This window comes from Monopterus albus, unplaced genomic scaffold (genome assembly GCF_001952655.1).
Source record: "Monopterus albus unplaced genomic scaffold, M_albus_1.0 scaffold23.1, whole genome shotgun sequence".
NCBI lineage: Eukaryota > Metazoa > Chordata > Actinopteri > Synbranchiformes > Synbranchidae > Monopterus > Monopterus albus.
Window position 1 is genome coordinate 3,922,636 of NW_018127903.1, and position 17,747 is coordinate 3,940,382.

The 17,747-nt window shown below is 38.8% G+C and overlaps 2 protein-coding genes across 5 annotated transcripts in view; one reads left to right on the forward strand and one right to left on the reverse strand.

The window, feature by feature from the left end:
- slc6a4b (solute carrier family 6 member 4b) overlaps positions 1–5,309 on the reverse strand; it is a 6,359-nt gene extending 1,050 nt beyond the window's left edge. The window contains exons 1-11 of one of the 2 annotated variants that reach the window (XM_020594487.1): positions 5,099–5,309; positions 4,331–4,465; positions 3,878–4,007; positions 3,601–3,739; positions 3,350–3,484; positions 2,555–2,658; positions 1,728–1,855; positions 1,522–1,634; positions 965–1,096; positions 669–768; positions 411–511 (exon numbers count right to left, since the gene is read on the reverse strand). In XM_020594487.1, coding sequence (XP_020450143.1) covers positions 411–511; positions 669–768; positions 965–1,096; positions 1,522–1,634; positions 1,728–1,855; positions 2,555–2,658; positions 3,350–3,484; positions 3,601–3,739; positions 3,878–4,007; positions 4,331–4,465; positions 5,099–5,300 — 1,419 coding nt within the window. In that variant the 5' untranslated portion in view covers positions 5,301–5,309. Of the gene's footprint in view, positions 1–410; positions 512–668; positions 769–964; positions 1,097–1,521; positions 1,635–1,727; positions 1,856–2,554; positions 2,659–3,349; positions 3,485–3,600; positions 3,740–3,877; positions 4,108–4,330; positions 4,466–5,098 lie in introns of both variants that reach the window. The other variant, XM_020594486.1, reaches the window with a different exon arrangement.
- Positions 5,310–9,396: 4,087 nt separating this feature from the next.
- The window catches only part of sgsm1a (small G protein signaling modulator 1a), a 26,279-nt gene continuing 17,928 nt past the window's right edge, over positions 9,397–17,747 (forward strand). For 2 of the 3 annotated variants that reach the window (XM_020594387.1, XM_020594388.1), the window contains exons 1-3: positions 9,397–9,480; positions 9,613–9,656; positions 16,743–16,818. In XM_020594387.1, the coding sequence (XP_020450043.1) occupies positions 9,462–9,480; positions 9,613–9,656; positions 16,743–16,818 (139 nt within the window). In that variant the 5' untranslated portion in view covers positions 9,397–9,461. Of the gene's footprint in view, positions 9,481–9,612; positions 9,657–9,687; positions 11,576–16,742; positions 16,819–17,747 lie in introns of those variants that run through there. The other variant, XM_020594390.1, reaches the window with a different exon arrangement.

A 17,747-nucleotide genomic window follows, 5' to 3' on the forward strand; every position in this document is an offset into this window, starting at 1 on the left:
GGATATTAAAATATACTGTGTGTAGAGGAGGAAACTTGACATTTGCCCAAGTGTTTTGCAATATACAAGCTGTTAAAAAAAAGATGTGGAAGATATTCTGTGTAGCTGCTCTCTGTAGTCTTCACTGTTCCACTCTTCTCTTGATCTTAACCTGAGCTTTGACTCATGTCTTGGTCAACTACTGCCAGTTGATCTCTGGAGAACTTAAATGGATGAGCTTATTAAAATGTTTTTTTGTTTGTTTGTTTTTTTTTTTTTTACAGGACTACATGTTAAACTATTCCCAATGTGTGTAACTGAAAACAACTATTCTATGGGTATTCTAAATATTATTAGTTAGTATTGCAGACTTTTAGATTTACTTGTTAGGTATTTACTGTAAATGTAGGTCAGAATATTTTGTCTCTTACTGCCAGAAATGCTGGACTGATGGCGACCCAGCACAACTTCCAGAAAAATCCTGGAGCTTTGCCCAGCATGGCCTGAACATCATTGCTAAATCTTTTGATGCCTGAAAACAGCAAAAGTAACAGGGGCAACATGAGACAAAGTCGCTTACAGTATTTGTTTGTGTGCTGATAATACATTTGATTCTGTAAATAATCGATTTACAATACAGAAAAAAGATAAACCTTAATACCACTAAAATCAATAATAAATTTGTTTACCATAGAACCAGGAAACTGCAATGGCCTCAAGGAAACCCACAGCAATAATGGAGCATCCAACCCCAAATTCCTCCAACAGCTTCACCACATAGGCACCACCCTGTTGATAGTATTTTACAGACTAATAACATCATCAGTCCTTTCACAGACTATTTAGGCTGTACTGTACTCTGCATCGTAATGTACACAGTACTCAGAACAACCTCAGCCTTATAGTAAAGATGCATGAAAATAATTGTTTTGGTGATGATGGATTGAATTTTGTTTAATAACATGTAAAATGTGGAAAAGCTTACATTTGTAAGAGTGCTTAGAGAGCCCAAAAAGCAGACAACTACCAAGCACAGAACAAAAAGTTCACGCCTGTGAGATAAATGATCTGGGTATTCATCCAACACAGCAGTGATGATCGCCTCCAGCCCGCCAAACTGAAACACACAGAGGCAGCCGTTGTCGTTAGTTTAATTACACTACCTATGTATCACAGCCTAAACACATTTCAGTCTGCAAGGCCAATTAAATTAATCTGGATATTTTAGATCAGGGGGAAATGCACATTTCTGTAGACATTGCATTAACATCACAGCAGCATTACTTCTAGGCCATGCGTTTAATTATTTGAAGTCAATGAAGAAATGAAAACAAAATGTTTTTTTTTTTTGTGAAAGGCACCAAAAAAAAGGCTATCTTTATTGATGAAGTGTTACTTTTAGTCATGACAGCCTTAGCAGTATTTAGTACGTGAATTTTCAGTATCCAAATTAAGGGTATTTAATCACATATGTTGCTGCATAATTTTAGACATAAAGAAATAATGTGATGTAGTCAAAGCTTCCAGATTCATAGTTCATACCGTGCTGTCCAGTCCCAGCGTTATCATCATTACAAAAAAGATGATTGCAAAAAAGGTTGAGCCCATCATATTTGCAATGGCTTCTGGGTAGGTGATGAAAAGTAAACTTGGTCCTGGAAAATGTGAAAACAACGAATACGATTAAGGCGAGTATTTGATTTTATTATTGAGTGTTTCCTTTTCATGATCTTTTTTTTCCCACTGACCTTTATCCCTGGCTACATCCTCCACCTCCACCTTCCTCATCTCTGCCATGTAGCCCAGCACTGTGAAGATTACAAACCCTGACACAAAGCTGGTCAGGCAGTTCACCAAACTCGTGACAATGGCGTCACTGTTGAGGAAGAATCGAAAACTTGTTTCAGGACAGTTACTGTATTATAATTGACACTTATATTGCTTTTACTGAAAAAAAACTTCTTTAAATATGACTTTTTTTCTAAGAGTTACTGTAGGAGTCTACTGTACTGATGTTTGCACTGAAAGTCTGTTCAGTGGGTTCCTTTACATACTCTTGTTTGTCAGACATGCAGATAATGTTCTCTTGGCTGGCAAGTACAGATATGAAGATAGAAAAGATACAACACTCAAAAGCAACAGTAACAAGACAACAACATCAACAACACCCAACATGATTTAAAAAAAAGAATATATGAGCATATACTGTATAAATAAAAAGAATAAGGAAAATAAATAAAAATAAGAAGAAGAACCTCATGCACAGCTGTTGCAATTATCCAAAAGTCAACATTTTGTAATTGGGTAAGTACTAAGACTTGCTTCAGATGTTTTTTAAAGTTCTTAAAGTATCACCCACAACAGTTCACATAACAAAAAAAAAAAACCCTTGAGCTTCCACAATAATTTGCTTTCAATCATTAAATTCAAGCCTTAAATTCAAAAGGAGGTGTGTTGTCTTATCATAGTGCAGAATGTAAAAGGTTTCAGCCTTTCATTCACGCCATCATGTTTAAATCACAAATGATTTCCATGAATCGGTGTGTCCTAGTTTGGTGGACAGATAATTTCTTACCGATAGCAGTTATTTGTGAAAGGGTTGTAGCTGGAGAGAGCCAGGAGGACCCCAAACCCCGGCCCCAGGGAGAAGAATATCTGAGCAGCAGCATCCACCCACACCTAGAAACATATAGAGACCAACAAAGTCTTCACATTTGAGACTATCATGTTTTTATAACAGTGCAAAATGCAATATTTTTAAAATAGATTATCATCAACAACCCCAAATGATCACTTCCTTATTTTTGTTATTTGTGTTCTCAAACCTCAGTCATATAGAAATCTAGGCCCTGCACAGCTGTACGCAGGGAGATCAGAAGAGAAGCACGCGTTCGGCATTAAAAAGAAGAGGGCAGCGTTGGATATCGGTGAGTGAGACAGAAAGGGAGGCCTTTGTTAATGGGCAGAAAATCTAAAGCAATTATGCATCTTATTATCCTGCTCTGTGGCTTATTTATGCATCTCATTTCACCTCATCCATATTCCCGTTCAACCAAAACACTGACACCTTTAGCAAACAACGGCATCAAGCCGGAGAAGAAGATGTCAATGTTTCATAGACTGAAAAAAATATAGGTGGTTTCTCGAGGAGCTGGTTGATAAAAATGAATGAAGGGCTATACACTAAACAGTGGCCTCTTGTGGTTGGAAATCCAGATGTTTTATTTCATTACATGACTCCTCTGTAAGTGTGCAATTGCTCTCATTAACGGTATAAAATAAAATTTTCAAAGGAGGCGTGATCATTTATTTTTTGTTAGAGATTACTGAACTCAACCCCTTTCTGACTGACCAACTTCGTACAACTCACACTGGTCTCCAGCAGCTTCTCCCACTGGGGTTTCAGGTAAAACACGACACCTCTCCAGGCTCCTGGTAGCGTGGCACCTCGAATCAGTAGGATGAAAAGCACAATGTAGGGCAAGGTGGCAGTCACCCACACTACCTGGTGTGGAAGAAAGAGAGAAATCAGGAAGATATCATGGACACGTGATCCAAGTAAAAAAGATACACACTCATCTTTTATAAAGTTATGGCAGTACAGCATGTGCAGTGTGGTACCTTTCCTGAAGTCTTCACGCCCTTCCAGAGGCTAAAGTACACTATAGTGAAAATCAGAAAAAGGCAGAGCATCAACTGCCAGCGAACACCCCCAACGTTTCTCAGCCCTGATGACTTGTGGATCTCCAGAACATTCCTCCTGTTAGGATGAAGCACATAAAGTACCACGTCTTCAGCAGACAAAACACCTTCTGTACAAAATCACAAGCTAATAATATCTGTGTCGAGTATTAGTGTAAAGCTATTTATATATGTGGTTTCTGTTACTCACACTTACATGCACTTACGTGTAAAATTCCTCTGCTGGAGACCTGGAGGAATTCGTCCAGGTGACGTTGTCCATGCCAAAATAGTTGGTGCAGTCGGGGGTATTCCACACATTGTCACAGTTTGTCCAAGGCAAGATGCTGGAGAAAGAGGAGTAGAAGTAGAAGAGGGCCCAAGCAATGATGGTGTTGTAGTAGAAGGACACATACAAGGCGATGATACAAATGGCATATCCTATACCTGGAACAGAACAGAGAGATGTGAAAAGAAGACGTTGCCTGTGAAATGTCCCTATAATGATTCACTGACTTGTTTTGATTTACTAGTGATTAAATTACTTGCAACCATAGAAAATTAAAATAAGCAGCCTATAACCTTGTCACTGTATTAAGCTGATTTTAAGTCACAGATTTGCCACAGAAACTGATTTTATTATCTGCTATTGAGCAGCAGAGTGCCTTACCTTTGAAAATGGGACAGATGTGTTTCCATATGGATATGGCTCCTGTTCTGTGGAACTGTCCCAGTGCCAGCTCCATGTAAAAGAGCGGCACACCACCGAAGATGGCCATCAAAATGTAGGGAATAAGGAACGCACCTGCACAGGGATGCATGAGGTTACATGTCATGAAGGTTTTTAGTCTTCTTCAATTTTTTTAGTCGTCTTCATGCATTTTCACCCCTGATAAAATGCCTTTTTATGTCTTCTGTGCAGCACATTCAGCTGCCTTATTATTTAAACTTTTAAGCTCTCCTTGCCATAACGTCCCTCAACTGCTGATGTTTAACTACCATGTAAAACACAACCCAACAATATAAACATAAGGACTTAACCAGTCTGTCCTGATTTTAAAGCGTATATGTTCACTAGAAGCTGAAGTGTTTGCAAAAATAAATAAATAAAATACTAATTATTTAAAAAGGTTTGTCCTGGTGGGGATTTGTCCAGTTTATTTATTGTTAAACCGCTGATAAAAAGCGATCAAACAAAAACTATCTCGTCGGGAAAATGTCAGACCCTTTTGGGGCCGATGGTGACGTGAAGGCTACAGATGCGTTCTTCAGCACCATGGACAGTTTCTGTTAAAACCATTTTGAGCACAAATTCTGAGATTTCACTGAAATATATAAGTTTTTACCAAGTGGTTCCGCTCATGAGAACTGAAGTTACTCACATCTTAACTTGTGAAATTAAACTGAATGGTCTGATAAAAGTCTCTAAATAACTTACCTCCACCGTTTTGATAACATATGTACGGAAATCTCCAAACGTTTCCCAGGTCCACAGCAAAGCCAATGACAGACAATAGAAAATCCATCTTTTTGCTCCATTTGTCCCTGGAGTCCGTCTGTGTGATGACCGGCACAGGGACAGCGTTGGCGGAGCTGTAGCCGGGCTTCGGGGAGCCGTGGTGGGTCAGACTCCCGGCCATGACTGCTGAGTCCTGTCGGGGCAACGGACTGTGAAAAGTCAGTCAGAGGAGCAGCTCCACAGGGAGGAGGCGGATTCTCCTCAAAAGATGACAGGTCCGAGTGGGAGGAGCCGCAGACACTTGGAGATATCCGACCAGAGAGGCGGTCTGGTTTTACTCACAGCAGCTTTTAACTCTCTTTCAACTAGAGAGTTTCACCAGGTTTAGATGCTCTACATCGATTGTGTTGTAGCTCATCAATAACATGGATCCTTTTATGCTGGCTTTGTACTTTTTGTAGCAGCTTCAAGGGAATGAATTGTTGACTTCAAACCCCGTGAGCTAACCATCAGCTTGGACTGATAGACATGCAGCTTTCAGCAGTCATTCTTTCTTCCCATCATCAATTAAAATACGAGCTTCTGGCAAAACATCATATTAATTCACATTAAAGTAACTGTAACAATTTTTCCAGCAAAATCAAAACCAATGTTGGTGGGTGTCCAGATTTATCTTTGCTGTTCACCATCCTTCACTAACAGAGATCAACGTCCTGCTGGGGGTTTTACAGCCTCTGTGTGCTGCCAAGCCTAAAAAATGACAAGTTTATGGCAAAATTTAATTGGATTCTGAATAAAGTGGCCCTGCAAACTAAACACTGCTGTTATAGTAAGGGTTATTACTGTAAGATTTATGTCTGCTGTTTTTCATTCTTCAGTAACATTACATGATATGTAAAGTTCATTATTCACACCATCACCCCATCCACTGGATTATTGATATTTGTCTTACTAGTATGTAATTGAAACCTTTGAATATATCATGGTCACTCTTACCATCCCAAGAATGTATGAAACCAGTTATTGCAGCTGAGGAAGTATCACCACAAGGTACATTTAGTAGCTGTTCTGGAGCTTTTTTTAAAATCACGAAATATTTTCCATAATCGTGATCATGATCATATGGTGCCTGGAAATTTTGTACATGATTATATTAATTATTCATTTTTTATGTATTTATTGACAATATCAAATTTTCTATGTAAAATCACATGAAGGGTCATAGGTTCGAATCTTGGTGCCTGCTAGTCCACATGTTGAAGTGTCCTTGGGCAAGACACTGAACCCCCAAATTGCCCCCAATGGTTAGAGCCATCAGTGTGAGCTGGCGCTGCAGATGGCTGCCTCGGTTCTCTACAGGAGACAAATTTCATGTGTGTAACATACTTGGCCAAATAAAGGTGATTATTATTAAACAGGTGGGTCAAAGCTGGAGAAAAAGTTAAACTGGTAACAAGGTCAAGACCTTGTTTTAACCAATAAGCAGGGTCCATATAAGCTTCCAAAAGTCTGATACAGAAACCCTTGAGCCATCTTTATTTCTTGATCCTATGCTAATATAGTTTGGTGAAGACAGCAGAATAAAATCACAGCAGCTTACGTGAACTCATTAGGAAAACGTAACAAAACAACTTTGTAATAAAATCCATCACTTTTACCACAGCACAGAGTGAAAACGCTGCTAACTCAATATTCAGAAAGGATCAGTCACACAGGTCTGCAAGCAAACAGAGTACATCAAATAAAATGACTTTGTGTGATGGATATGACACAGAGACAGGACAAGAGACACCGAACACCAACATAAAACTGTTACTCAAAAGCCATACTGTCTGGCCTCCTGTCATGTGACTCGTTGACTGGCTGAAGATGTAAAAGGGTGAAATGCAGATGATTTGTTTGATAACTTACTTTAAGATACTGGATGGATGGATGGTGAGTATTAAGCAACCATCCAGTCTGGGAGAAAAGGTTATGGCTGCCCCCCAAGGGTCAAAAGCATAGCAGCATACAACAAACTATCCAGCACTGGCCTTTTCTAAAATACAGTACTATACTGTCAGACTGCATCGGCACATGGGCAGAAGAACATCAGACTGACAGGTCTCCCGCCACATGCTCTGCTGCCTGTTAGAGCATGTCGACTCTAATCACACATGAAAATGTGCCCGTTGTACCTGTCCACAGACAGACAGACACCGATACGACACATTGTTATTTCTAAAACTGTGCTTAGTTTTATTTGAAACACATTTAAATTGTTGTCATTTAGATAACAATTAATATTTTCCCAGCATTCAGTTGGCTCTAGTTTTGATTCTTTTGATTATTATTGTCTTCTAAGTCTAAAAAAGTGAAAAATTTCCATTAGAGCCTGTTCTATTTGTAATTTTAATTACTTGCATCTTATTTTGATTCAAAAGAACAACCAGGGGTATATTTGGGGATTTTATATTTTATCCCCTACTGACATGAGACCATCATTTTAAACAGTCATGGTTTTGTGCGGAATAATGATTTAAATAAATGCAGGTGTTTTAACTAACATAATACAAATACACAGTCGGCTTCCCTTTGATATAAGCAAAGGCAAGCTGGTCGGGTGCTCTGGTGAGCCATTTACTCAGGCAGAGGTTTTAACAAGACATGCTATTACCTCATATTATCTAAAGGTGGGAGTCATAGCAATGAGGGAATTTCAGGTTTAAAAGGATGTTTGTGAGGAAAATGCAGGAAGAAAGACACAGACATCACAATGAAGCCACTGCAGAAACAGAATGCCTTCCTTTAGAAAAGACACATAAACCACTGCTTTATATTTTCAGTGACTATTTTAAAAATATATCACCTAATTACATTTGAATGCCTGAATGTTTGGCACTTGTTGTTTGGCCTGGTATTACCATGTCGAATTGTAAGATTACAGGTCTGACAATGTAATTAGTGCTCACGGTTTAGGACTCATTTCTTCACATGTTCATCCACAGAACAACCCAAGGATTTGGCTGGGACTAAAACTATAAAAGGACCTTTGAGGGGGCCCTCTGCTCCTCTCAGTCTGTCATCCTGTGTTATCACTCCTCTCTTTCACCATCTGATCTACCTGACAGTTTAGTCCTCCAGTCAGTACTGGACTTATGGCCCCAAGACTCTAGTGCACTGAAGCCTATATCAACCTTGTCCAGTTCAAATAAAGACTGTGATGTTTCTTTTTTCTTGAATGTGTTCCCACTCATGCACTAGGTATAAGTGTGAAAGGTGGTTCCATAGTTCAATAAAAGCTGAAACATTACAGTCCATATGGGTTTACTGATACTCTTTTTGGGTCTTTGGGGTCAGAAATGGCACAGTCGCCCCCTTCTGGACAGTATGAGCTACACCGCTGAAGCATTATCCACGTGTGTTAGGAATAATTTGAATTATGCATGAAACAAAAAGAATTGAATGTTTTTTTGTCTACTGCTTTAGCTCTTTAATAGATTTTTCTTTAAACACTGTACTGAACTAAAGGTGCCAGATGGCTGGAACAATCAAATCAAATCAAATCAAATCAAACAATGGCCACTATATTGTAATATGTGGAAGCATCACAACTGTTTCTACAAATGAAAACACAACATTTTGATTATCCTCGCTACTGATGTTAACCCTGAAATATGACCTGATATGCCTCATGTTTTGAGCATTTTTTCTGAACATATCACTCTGAAAACAAAGTGACACATGTGGTTTAAAATGAGACAGATCATTAAAATAGCTCATCCAAAGGTTGGGTCAGAAGCTGAACCACATTTTCATTTCTATAGGAATCTGTGCGATTTGGATCTATAGTATCTGGTACTTTATATGATTTTATCTGACTGTCATTCCACGTTTCGACCACGAGGTGGCATGTAGACAAAATGTTTCCATGTCAGGGAAATTTACAAACAAAAGTCAGACCTCGACATATTGTATCATGTCCATTTATTGTTTACACTTCATGATCATAAAACATATTTTATGATTTTTTGTTTCATTTATTTGCATTGAATGGCAATAAATTATTGTCTACTTCTTAGCTAAATGTACACTGACTTGTCACTGAAAGCACATCTGGAACGCAATATTGTTGTTGTAGGCAGCTATAATGAAAGAATACATTTAGATGTTAGGGCTAGAAAGCTGTTAATGTAAATATTAGGCTGCTCTACTGGTTGCTAGATCATCCAATGGGGGCTCTTGTGTGCATCTTTAAGAGGCGTGTGTGAAGGGGGGGGTGGAGTCGTGAGCCACCTCGCAGTGTCCGAGCAGCGCTCACTGCTGAGGGGAGGGCTGCTACTTGCACGCACAGACAGCATCCATGGCAACAATTATGGCAGGTGGGAGCAAAAATTATGAAGACAAACATGTCAAAATCCTATCTGTGTTCAATTGAGATACTGTAGAATAGAAGTTAAGTTGTAATACCGAGTATAAATGTCTTGTGTGGGACTGTGTGTGCTGTGTTATAGAAGCAGAAACCCGACAGAGGCTGCTGCGCACTGTCAAGAAGGAGGTGGGTGTTTTCAGCTCAACAGTTAACGAGTCGGAAAAACAAACACGCTGGTTTGTATGAAGCTGTATAGTTCGTCCTGTACAGAGGGAGGTTTCTAACGTGATCCCTGCTTGTGCTAAATGTTCCTTCTTTTCCTGGTGAGGACACCTGGTGTGTCTTGGACGCTCATCTGGATCGCAACCTTCTTAAAATGATTAGAAAGCAAGGCTTTGTTAGATATTAGAATGCTGGCAGTTGTCATTACAGTACTGGATGTTCTTTACTGTAAAATCTATATTTCTTATTCAGTGGTGTCCGTGCTGCAGCTCAGTAATTATTCAGGTGGAGAAGCAGCATGAAACAAACAGATTGTCTATAGTCAGTGTTTGTGGTGTTTATGGTAATGCAAACTATCAGCCTTCTGCCAAGCTATTTGGTGGTTTCAGTCAGACACAACATGTTCCTGTGTGTGTAATACATTTAATGAGTTATGGTGTTGAGTGGAAACAAATATGCAAGCAGGTCTGGTGGGTCTTTCAGCTGCCTTTCAACACTAAGAGTTCAGCATAGAGCATATTAAACGTCACTACCATTTAGTCTGTCTGACATTCAGCCCTTGAATGTGGTTTCTTCTTGGAGATCTTCATCCCTGTATATAAACAGAGAGCTCTCAGGAAACTTAAGTCTTTTGTTATACATTTTGTGCCCCATATGATGGAGCAAAGACTCAATACATGCATGCATAAAGATGTGCAACATGTTATTCAGTTTCAAAATGTCACTGTCATCATTTCATATGAAGGCAGATGGTGCTGATGCCGAAATGTAAAGCTCAAGCTGCATGAGTATCCATTTGAAGGAAAATGGATGACGATTTGTTAGGCCAACTTCTTCTCTTGGGTTTCACTGGTTTTTAAAGAAAACTGATTTTGAGTCACACCAGCTAAATATCCACATTCTCAACTTGCTTATCGTGGCTACCTATTATCACATTGTTATGACCTGCAGCATTCATCTCATATGGACTGAAGTTCTTATTTTGTAGCTGTCAATAATTTCAAACAGACAAACAGGCCTATTCAGGATCTGAAACTGCATTCATAGCACAGGGTGGGGTTACACCTGCTATTCTTAAATCCGTCACTATGTTAATGTGTTAAAGTCCTTCATAAATGCTTTTAAATTAGTTATTTGCTAAATGGCTCGTGCTGCGTTCACGTTCCTGTGTGTGTTAAATGGTCATTTAACGTGGCAAAATGCGTCTGCCGACGATTTCTCCCATTTAGTGGAAAGAACTACAGATATGACAACAACCTGTTGGTGGATAGCTACAAACCACAGCTGGCATTAATACAATTCAGCTAATTTACAGGAGATATACTGTTTGTTTATAGCCTGTCTGATTTCCCTTGGTAACAGATTTCTACAAATACGTAACGCAAATGAGCAAATTTAGACTGTTTATCTGAAATGACTACGAAATTAGCACTAAGGCTAACCACCTCGTAATAATCATAGTGCTTGAACACTGCTCAGAATAGCATGTCTTTTCCTGTATGTCCTTTTGCCGACATCGCGTGAATGCAGCATTAAAAGCAATATGACTGGTATGAAACGGCTATAGCGCCGTTATAGGCTGTTGTTTTGCAAAATGCAGTTTCATAAACTTTTACATCAGCATTTAACAGCATTTTTCAGAACAAGGGTCAAGTCAGATATGACGACCCCACTGTACACATTTTACTCTTCTAAACGGACTAACGTAACATTAGCTATTTGCTTTGGCTATATAACGTGATATTAGCAAGCTAAAGTTAGCTTTGTTTGTTGGTTCAGGCAGCTAGCTTTAACAGCACTTACACCAAAGTTACTGCTAGTAAACACTGATAATTTAATAATTAGTAACTTCTATGTAGGAATCTTGTGTAGGAGTTTGTGAGGTAAGACCTGTTTTAATCAGGTATCTGTAAATCTCCCTTAGCAAACACATTTATCATAGCTCACAAGTCAGGCTAAATAATTGAACAACTGAAAGGAAACAAACTGAAGCACACTTATAATAGCAGAAACATTCAAATGTTCACTACAGTGTGATTTAATAATTATAGATGTAGGCTACAATTCAGCTTCAAGCAAACTAATACATGTACTGTATTAGAGATAGATGATAGTTAATTTATTTTTAATGAAAGCTGAGTCTCAGCCTGACATATTAGCAAACTGATGTGTGTGCCACTCCATTGTCCTACAGTGGTGTGTACTTTGTGGTCACTACTGCTGAGGCTGTTGTTTCCCAGTGTTCTGGGGATATTTACTCTTTATCACCAACACTTCACTTAACATTTAGGCCAAACCATTAACAGCAAACACCTTCAGTTCTGGGAGCTTTCCAACATAAACCGGCCTCAGCTAGTATTGTGTGTTTTGGTCACTAAAGCAAAATGACCGAAGCAGAGAAATATTAACAATACCTTTATTAGAGCGGAGTTAATCATTCCGTTTTCCGGACCAGATTCCCTTATCAGTCTAGACCCTTAAAAAAAAAACTTCTTTTGTTGACAATTGATTCATCTTTTTTATTAGTTTGATCTCTCATTGCTTCATAAATTGCAAGACTTTATTTCTGCCAAAGAAACATAGGGAAAAATCACGCCCTAGATTCTGTGAACAGAGGAATGTGGAAACAGCTCTGTATTGTTTTCCTCTGTTTGCAGTCTTATCAGTAGAAACCAGACCCTTCCCATGATTAAACCCACCTCCTGTATGTCGATATGCCTGCTGAGATTCAGTAACAGTGGCTCTTCAGCTGCTTACAACAAATTCAACTGATGGAGTCCATAGAGGGACCAACAGCACAGTTTGTTAGCATGATAGCTCATTTAATTCAGAGATAGCACTTCATGAAAATTAGCATTAGTCTAGGAGAGTAAACAGAAAAGCTCGAATTTGAAGTTGTTTTTCAAATCTTTTCCTCTCAAAGGAATGATGTGTGATGTTTATACTATGTCCCATTAGTTCATGATTGTTATTTCTCTGTGTGGGTTATACCATACGGCATCTCTGCGCTGCGTGTTCTCATGCTCTCCTTATCCAACTGGTTGTGTGCCACCCGTCTGCTCAGATATACCTGGATGTGGGCCATTATCCAGAGAGCACAGGATGTCTATGGCAACAGAATTACCTCATGGCACAAAATTGGTTTGAATGAGATCTCTTATTTGCCTTAGCTTTGATACAGAGCCTATCTCTGTCTGGTTATGTCTGTCTGTCTGGTTATGTCTCTTTGTCTTGATCTGATCGTGCTCCTCCCTCTGCCTTTTTGTATGTCACACGTGCACACCAACACAAACACACACCTGTGTTTGCTAAAGGAAAAAGAGGGAGCAGGACTATTAGAAAATACGCAGGCCACAGAGATCGGCACCATTTACTTTCCTGTTGTTTTTTTTTTTTTTTAAGGCTGAGTGGGGTAAGGTTTCTGGCAGCAGATTGTAAGATAATCCACCAGTCCTGTGTGTTCTATTGCATATATTGATTCCTAGTAGCACACTGATAGAAAACATTAGAACAGGGTTGATTAATACTGCAGAGAAAAGCTGCAGGGAAATCATCTAATATTGCTGCCAAAAAGAGAGTGACACGGATATGCAGTTTTTGACCTCTTCAGGTTAATGTGCTCATAATCAGGTCTCAACATGGATGGGATGTATTGAGAGATGCTGCTAGAAGTTTGACACTCAGCACAGCTTGTATTAGTCTGTGCAACACTTATAATCAAACTGAATTAATTAAAACATACCATCAGTGTTTAATGTTTAATAAACTAGATGACCTTGTGTGAGTGTAGTGAGGAGTTTCTTCTCTCTATATCAAAAATAGCAGCAGCTCAGTGGTCCACCTCAACCTTGATATGTGATTTATAAAATTATTTCAGGTCAAGACTGGAAGTTCACTCTCGATCTTTAAAATTAACAAAACAGTCTGACCACAAGGATAAGCTAACGTGGACAAGAAGTCCTCAAAGTGCTAATAACTGGACAACTGCATCTGCTGAAGATGATCATCAGGTGTGATCAAAAGCTTCAGCACTAGACCGCCTTTTCAGCTATTTCAGATTATGTTGTGGTTGCATTGATTTTTGTGGTGGACTCACTTCTCACTGCTTTTTAGCAGTCTGCTACCTCGTTTTTATATTGTAGCTCGAATAATGGAATCATAATTCAAATAGAGAGCTATGCATCACAGCTGCAGATCCATGCACATGGATTAATGTGTAACAGTGATGATTTTTCATCTTTTTTTCATTGTGTGTCTCCTTCATTCATCGGTGGCAACAGAGATGATGAATAATGATGAGTGGATGTTAATGGCTGAGGCTTTTTCCCTGGGCCTTGTTTATTGGCTCTGCTGTTGCAGGAGTTAATTGGAATACTCTGAACACCTTTTATCACCCTGGATGATGCCTTGAAGCTACTGTGATTAGTGAGAGCAGTCTCACCGGGCTTTGCTGCTGCAAGAGAAATATTTAATGACTGCTGTCAGGTCGTGCACAATGTTTTACCTGTAAATCCTAGTGAAAATATATATTGGGGTGGAATTTTATGGCTATTCCAAATGGCAAATTGTGAGTAGAGTAATAGTTGGGGAATTGCGACCTTTTTTAAATTTTATTATTATTGTTTATTTCAGAGATGAATGAATGTTGTTGACTCATCCAATACAAAGTGATCCACCGTGTGACATGTACCATCTCCATAGAAACCTATTGGTTGTCTGTGCTTAGACACGTCGCCATTTAAATTCCTCAGAGAAGAGAAAACATCCAAATCCGTCAACGTTTTGTATGTCAGATGTACTCAGAAAGAAAACTGCCGCACAAAGTTCCCTGCACTTTCTTTGTGTGTTTGTGTGTGCGCATACAGGCCTTTGTGTAAGTCTGATTATGAGCGGAGCAGGAGTGCATCACATCAGACTGGCACTGTCTCTGTTGTGCTAGCAGTATGAATCATTTCTGTTGATGCTGAAGATAACAGCGCTACTGATGCGAACAGGCCCCATTTGCATAATAACTGCTGTCTAATTAGCAAATGTTTTTTATATAGATGTCTTTAGCAGGCATAGTTCTGGGCACATTGGTTTTCCAAGAGTTTTCAAACCCTTTTTAGTCCTTTCAGGAGTTAGAGATTAGTCAGTTTTAGGCTTCATCTTCCAGTGGGCAGATTTTTCTCAGCGCTGTCATGGAAAAACTGGTTGTTTTGTGTGTCACTGTCAAATCTGAGGAAAAAAGGTTTTAGTATAATTTTATATTTGAAAGATGGTTTACATTTATAATTTTAATAGCAATTTGCATTTTTTTCAAGTGTTTTTCTGAATACTCCAAAAACATCTGTATATCAGGTTATTTTTAGATTATCTATAAATGTCTGCCTAATTACATTTTCATAAAACATACTACATTGTGATGCATTGATAACACAATATTAAGTTGCCTGTGGTAGAAAGAACCTTTACTCAATTACAGTTTTGAGTTTGACTATTTGGTTATTTCTGTTTTATACCACTTTATACTTCTCTACATTTGACAAAGCCTTAACACTTAGTACTACATTTGAGAGATACTGTTGCTAATTTTGCAGATCAAGATTTGCATACATAAATCAGCTGATGAAAGATGATACAGTGTCTCACATTAAACTACCTAACAGTACAGTATATACAGTAAAGTATGCAGATTTAATTCATTTTGACTAACTACAACATTAAAATGCAAGATAGCAATGCCCCAGTAATAATAATATCATAGCATAACACTCTCACACGGACCTTTCCTCTGATGAATATGACTAATAATTAGGCTACTTTTATATTTTTACTGCCAGTACATTTTACTGCCAATATTTCAGCTCACATTACAACTGCTTAACAAATTACTTTAACTCATAATACATATTACAACTTTTTTGTAAGCAGATGATCACAATCATAGGTGTCATAGTCCATCTCTTTATAGCAGGTAAGATAGATATTAAAAGCATTGGTCCATAAAATTGAGCCACAGTGGAAAATGTAACCTGGAGAAAGAACTTTATCTCTGGGAAAATTTTATGATCAAGATGTAAATATTAAGCCATGAAAAGTAATATTGTTTGACAGCTGGCTGCTTTGTGATGACCAAACTGACTGACAGAGAAATGATTTCCTCACACCACCGACAGATTGAATCCGTATGTAGATTGGAAAGAAGTTTAAAACAGAACACAGGGAACCTCAAAATTTGGAGCAAAATATCTGTCTGTGTGTGCATGTGTCTGAGTTTGTGTAGAAGATGATGATGTATGTAATACGGTTGTCGCTAACAGACTCATTTCAACAGGAAATTACTGCTGTGTGGCTGTATCCGGAGATTGATATTCCCCGTGCAGAGCGGTGTCCACACAGGGAGATGTCTCCATAACCACCAGAGGAATTGATTTATCAGTCGTCTTAAGTATTGTTCTGTAGCTTTTGACAGGGTCAGCGCATAGAAAGTCAAATCACCATGATGAGGCAAACCTAATTAACGAACATTACTTTGTGAGTACATGTTGGACTTTCTCCATCTTTTTTTCAAAAGAAACTGGGTCTGCTTCAGTAGGATTTAATCAGGCTTTGAAGCAAAAGAATCAGTTGCTCCCACTGAGGATTATAAACTGTTCTCAAAAGGGGGTCTGGGGTGGATGCCCCCCCCCCTTTCCTTTATTTCCCCTCCACCCCGAAATGTACCACCTCCGTTTTCCAGTAGAGCTCCTTGGGATGAGAGCTGGTGACTCATCCATCACTCTTCCCAGTCAGTGTTTTTCCTCCTCTTCCTCTTAACTTTTCAGCCCTGAGCTTTGTCTTCCCATCATTTACCTTTTTTTATACACACACATACACTAGTGTTATAAATACTCAGAATTATTCTATGAAAGATATACAGTACATGACACAGTCAGAAAGGCCCCACACAGACTGTGTGTGTGTGTGTGTGTGTGTGTGTGTGTGTGTGTGTGTGTGGTGTGTGTGTGTGTGTGTGTTGCATACAGTATAAATGAATGAGTCATCCAGCATCTGCCTTGTCATTGACAGGTGAAGCAGATTATGGAGGAAGCTGTCACCAGGAAATTTGTTCATGAAGACAGCAGCCATATTGTGTCCTTTTGTGGTGAGTAACCAAATCTTACAAATGAATCATATAGCTTTGCTCGGTGATAATCTCTTCTGGCTGAATGAGTCTGCAACACTGAAACGAGTCTGAGTGTGTATTGCTTATGTTTGCTGTTTTATTTAAATTTTATTTCCTCATGGGAAAGCACAAATGTATAGGCCTTTTCCACTGTAGGAACCCACCGAACTGTAACAGAACATATAAACCTTATCATGAATTCTGCCCGCTTTGGAGGTGAGTTACCGGAGCAAAATTTTGGCAGGAGGTACTATGAAATCAGGTTAGGGAACCTCATTGACTCACTCACTGGTGACTAACCTGATCTCATAATTATGAAATCAGGATCGCCTAATAACAAGATCAGGATGTTGTAATTATGAGATCCTGATCTTAGGTTGGAACTCTGCAGAACCTACCTGAAAATCATCAGTTTTTAACAAATTATTTAGTATCAAAATAATTCAATGATAGTTGTCAGTACATACAACAGTGCATAGCAAAATCACCAGGAGCCACATGATTAATTAAACACAGGATATTTTGGCAGAGATACGATCATTCACATTCATAGTAGTAAGATGTCCAGTACATTCAGATGTCTGTGCAGATTCTCAGTCATCCAGGTCATAGTAAGCTGGAAAAACTTAGAAAAATCAACTGGACTAGATTTCTAGGTCGAAAAGGCTTCATCAGAACTGATGAAGCCTCTTGGATGAGAGGTGAAACGTCTTTGACCTAGCAATCTAGTCCAGTTGATTTTTTCTAAGTTTTTTCAGTACATTCAGACTAAACCCATCTAGAGTAATATACTGTACATGAAGTATCCTGTGTCTTCTGTGTCATCTGAGAGCATAGATTAAAGTTGATCAAAATGTTATGATTGGATTACTTTTCATATAACAGGGCTATTCGTCCAACAGCAGGAA